Source organism: Anguilla anguilla, chromosome 13 (genome assembly GCF_013347855.1).
Source record: "Anguilla anguilla isolate fAngAng1 chromosome 13, fAngAng1.pri, whole genome shotgun sequence".
NCBI lineage: Eukaryota > Metazoa > Chordata > Actinopteri > Anguilliformes > Anguillidae > Anguilla > Anguilla anguilla.
The window spans coordinates 33133158-33137831 of record NC_049213.1 but is presented as its reverse complement, the minus strand read 5'-3'; the positions used below and the strand labels follow the sequence as shown (position 1 = coordinate 33137831).

The 4674-nt window shown below is 39.2% G+C and overlaps 1 protein-coding gene across 1 annotated transcript; it reads left to right on the top strand.

The window, feature by feature from the left end:
- The first annotated feature begins 1382 nt into the window (after positions 1-1382).
- LOC118211824 (protein BTG2-like) lies at positions 1383-4158 on the top strand. The gene is made up of 2 exons (XM_035389329.1): positions 1383-1814; positions 2517-4158. Exons 1-2 carry the CDS (start codon positions 1667-1669, stop codon positions 2879-2881), a joined length of 513 nt encoding a protein of 170 aa, XP_035245220.1. The 5' UTR covers positions 1383-1666; the 3' UTR covers positions 2882-4158.
- The last annotated feature ends 516 nt before the right edge of the window (positions 4159-4674 follow it).

Below are 4674 nucleotides of genomic sequence, written 5' to 3'. Positions count from 1 at the left end.
AAATGTGCACACATCAAAACCTGAAGGATTATGCTGCCTTAAACACATATCACACACTAAAATGCCTATTAAACTATGCAGCATACTTAAAGTCATCATCACTATTTTAATGACCGCTTCATGTTTAGGCTGCCAAGAATATACCTACTTAGAATCAATATATGTGAGTACATTCAAATATTTGCCCTTGACGGCAACAATGGAACACCAAACAACGCCAAATAATAATTAATTGATACGTAGTTAGACAAGTAAATCCCTTGGATGGTACCTGGTGGATAAGGGAATCAAACCCCCTTTGTTCAAGCTGTGAAGTTAAAGGCTGCTTCACATGGAGCTGAGAGGTGCAAATTGCCTGAAACCTAATTTCCTGACTTATTTACACATATACCAGCCAGCCTTGATGTGCCTTGTTTACTCTGATTCAGCCAAGCTGACTGCATGATAAAATTCATTTCTGAGAAACAGATATATTAGCATGTATGTCCAGATGCAATTCTGTCTCAAAAAATAATAATAATTTTTAAAAAAACTTTTTCATTCAGATATATTAAATGGACCATGTGAAATCAACAATTTTATTTGAGGGAATTGGCTAAGCCTAAATAATATTTTTGTATGAGAAGTATTACTACTCTGTTTTTTCCATCCTCTGCATTCACTCCTGAGGGTAACCGTGTATTTGTTTTACTTCTACAAGAAGAGGAATTGGCACAGACTCCAGTGAGATCATTTGTGGAAATTTTCATTTTGATATAAGCTGTAGCAAATTTGCAGCACGAGTCACACAAATGTACATAGGTACCACAAGTATGATTCCCAATATGAAAAAGAATACAAAAGCAAAAGCACAACATTATCATTATTATTTTTATTATTATTATTATTGTGCATTTGTATGAATACTTATTTTATATTGTACAACGTATAACAGTAGACTGAGCAGTGCTACTTACAAACAAAATACATGACAGGCTGTTAGCTATTAGCAAATAAATAATAAAAGAGTTTAAAAGTTGTAAAATTGAAAAGGTTTAATATAGTGCCTTCTACACGTGAATTCAAATAATGAGTTTGCATGTGTAGCCAGTTGTGCAGAATTACTGCAATTTTTACGATTTCAAATATAAAAGGAAAACGGCTGAACTGAGTGAAAAGGACTGTGAAAACACTGTACTTTCCATCATTGACGTCACGAGAATTTACGGCTCTGACGTCAATTTCTTTATATGGGAAATCGGCAAACTATTTGCATACACCCTTGACAGATGCACCAATAGAAATCTGAGATTAATCGTGGAAAGCCTTTTTTAGACCTCTCATTGGCTAAGCCTTCCCGTCAATCAAAATAAAAAAGTAGGTTGTACCACTCTATTGTTTTACCCTCAATAAAACTGCGTCCTATCCGCAGAACCGACAGTTAGCACGGACTCTTCGAGTTCTTTTGCAGTCCTCCTATTACCTACCTAAATTGTTGTTGTGAAAGAATGATAACCAACCTTTTGTGTTGACGCCATAGCTATCTTGGCCACTAAATTAAACTAAATAATTTGAGGCTAGCTAACGCCATTCGACGATTTTACATCCGTTTGTGGTGTCTTGGATAACTGCGTTATCCGTCGAACTCACATTTCTTTATCGATCATTTCTGAATGCAATAACGACAATGAGCCAAGGCTACGGAACCAAAGCTGAAATGGTACCTGAGGTAACGGCAGCAGCCAGCTTCGTCTCCCGACTGTTGAGAACAACAGGTTTCCTCAGTGAGCAGCAACTGCAATTTTTCAGCGACTGCCTACAGCAGGCATTATCGGGTAAGTTAATACCTCGCTCGACAGCTCGTTTTTGCTAACATTTTCTTTTGCTCGTCGTTCTATCAACTGCCTAGGTTAATTTAAGGTGTGAGAAACTTCAAGGTAATATCAATACAACTGAATAGAACACTGGCTTTGCCGCTGGTGCAATGTGGCTAGCAAGAAGTTACTTCGTAATGTAGCTAGGCCTAGTGTTTGCTAATCTCACTACAGTTTGGGCCTTTGCGTTGAGTGACGAACGTCAACCAAACTACTAGCACACCAGAGATGGCCTGTTAGTACTCCCTAGTCTAGGCTCAATGAGTGATAACTGAGTTTAACTTGGGTCGATATCCCGTTCGACTTTCATCGATTTCGTTAACTAACGTAGGTTATCGTTACTATTGACAAGTAATAGTTTTTATTTTAGGTGTCGTTTTGTTCCTGAGCGGCTTGGTCATCCCTTGTTTTTTAACGCCATTTGGCTCTTCTGACGGTCATCTAGGAAGCTGACATTAACCAACTTACCTAACTAGCTATTAACATCGGTAGCGAGGTAATATTGAATCGTTTTGATCTTTTGTTCGTCAGCTTAACCGTGTTGCAAACCTCTGCAGCCTAGCCAAGTTGGCTAACGTTACTTTGCTCGACTAAGTTAAAGTTGATCGTTTATCTGCCATATCGTATCACGACTTATTTTAACAAGTTCTTTGTCCCTTCCAGAGCACTATAAGCACCACTGGTTTCCAGACAGACCACAGAAGGGCTCGGGCTACCGTTGTATTCGGATAAACCATGAAATGGATCCCATCATTAGCAAGGCTGCCTGTCGAATTGGCTTAAGCAGCCAGAAGCTGTTTCGACTGCTACCGAGAGAGCTGACTCTCTGGGTTGACCCTTATGAAGTTTCCTATCGCATCGGAGAAGACGGATCCATCTGCGTCCTCTACGAGGCTGAAGTACCCGCAGCCAACTCAGGATCCAGCAACGGCAACACTTTGTACAATTCAACACTGAACTGCAAGAACCATGCTCTGATGGGGCGCGCAAGTCCTCCCAAAAACTACCTTATGACTGTCTCCAGTTAGACCTATTGTGTGTACTGTGGGACACGCTGAGAGGTCAATACATACACCAGCGATTGGGTAAAGATGTCACCCATACTGATTTTATTTCTGAACTCGGGTAAAACTTAACACATCCCTATTAAAAATGATATTTTGTCGCTATGTTCAGAGGCTCTTGAAATTTTCCCGTTTTTAAATGCATTGGAAATGCTAAACATTCAACCTGTAGCTCAAAATTATTCCCCTGAAGTTTTCATTTGGTACAACTTGATGAATGGATGGTGCTTTGGACAACTAGCCCATGCTCTTTCTTTGCACTGGCCGGGTTTAGTGTTTGGTAAGTCTTGACTTAAACTTGAGCCTTATTTATAAAACAATTTGGACACTAACTTTTAGGGTTTAAATTAAATGGTGCAATAATACTATGTCTCAAAATAAGCAGGATGAATGCATTGGTGCCATTCCAAAAAAATTTTATTATAGGAACAATGCCCTGACAATTTTATGAACCATTTTATCTTAGGATGCACTACTTTTAAATTGGGGCCAATCATCTCTCCTTTCTTCCAAATTGGATTTGCTCTACTATTTATGCTTTATGTGCTTGACTAAATGAGAACTGCCTACTGTTGCTCTGAAGCAACTCATTCCTGACTTGTTCTTCAGTTGGAATTATATTGAATATTACTGCCATGGCTTGGATCTTCTCGTGCAATAGGGCCCCGGGTATTCAAAGATCAACCACACACACTATTTGGGAAGCTAAATGGCTTATTTGTTGTACTGTGACACGTGGCATCTCTCAATCCGAGACCGTGCACACATTACATTACAGTACTTTTTTTTGGTAATGTAATGATTTATTCCCAGTGGGTTAAGATTTGGCCTAAGCATTGTAATTTTGTATCCAGGGGATGTTATGGGTGGGTGTTTTTGACCAGTCACCATCTGGATGTTTCTATGTGGACTTTAAAGCTTTAAAGTTCCCTTCATGGGTTCATTGCCTATCGATAATAAACCAGTAATGGGTCAAAAAAATGTGATGTCGCTAAAACGGACACTTCTGTAGCCCATGCTGAATTGGTGTGTCCTCATCTACAATACATTCTACTGAGCTGTTGAGCAGCTGGTCTTGTTTACTGTTTGAATATAGACATTGTAGCATTTTTAAGCTAAGAGCAAAGTTATGCATTTTATGTACATTTTTTTAATGGATGTGTACATATATAGATATGTGTACAGTTTTGTACTTGACAAAGGAATTTTAAGACAATAAAACCTTTATGAATTCAAGTTGATCCCTCGTTGTTCTGAGTGTTTACTTCTGAGTGTAGTGAGTCATTAGGATTTAGCATGCTTGGTTAAATTATAATTATCTGGCAGCGCTCATCCCCTGCAGTTAGCCATCTGCGACTTAAGGGAGGATCATAGTAATTAATTGACATAATAGGATGACATGTGACCGTATAGGTTTATTGTTTCCTTTACACTGCACGTTGAAGTGGCCATGAATGTCCTCCATGATGGGCTGCAGTTTTGGACAATGATGGCTGGTAATGCAAGAGATTCTGAGTGGAAACTGTGCATCGACAAAACAAAATGTATGAAGCTATCACTGGCTTCTCTGAAATATTCTTCTTCACCATGGAAACAAGCCTGAGCATAATCCCAGGATGACTGCTGATACCGGGTTGCTTCCCCGGAATCAGGAAAACCTGTACAAGCACTCTAGATGGAAAATGCAAGATACAGGTTTACCGAAGGGGTAATGCTGCAGCTCTCTCCTCTTATTTATCCTGCGTGATGTGATCATT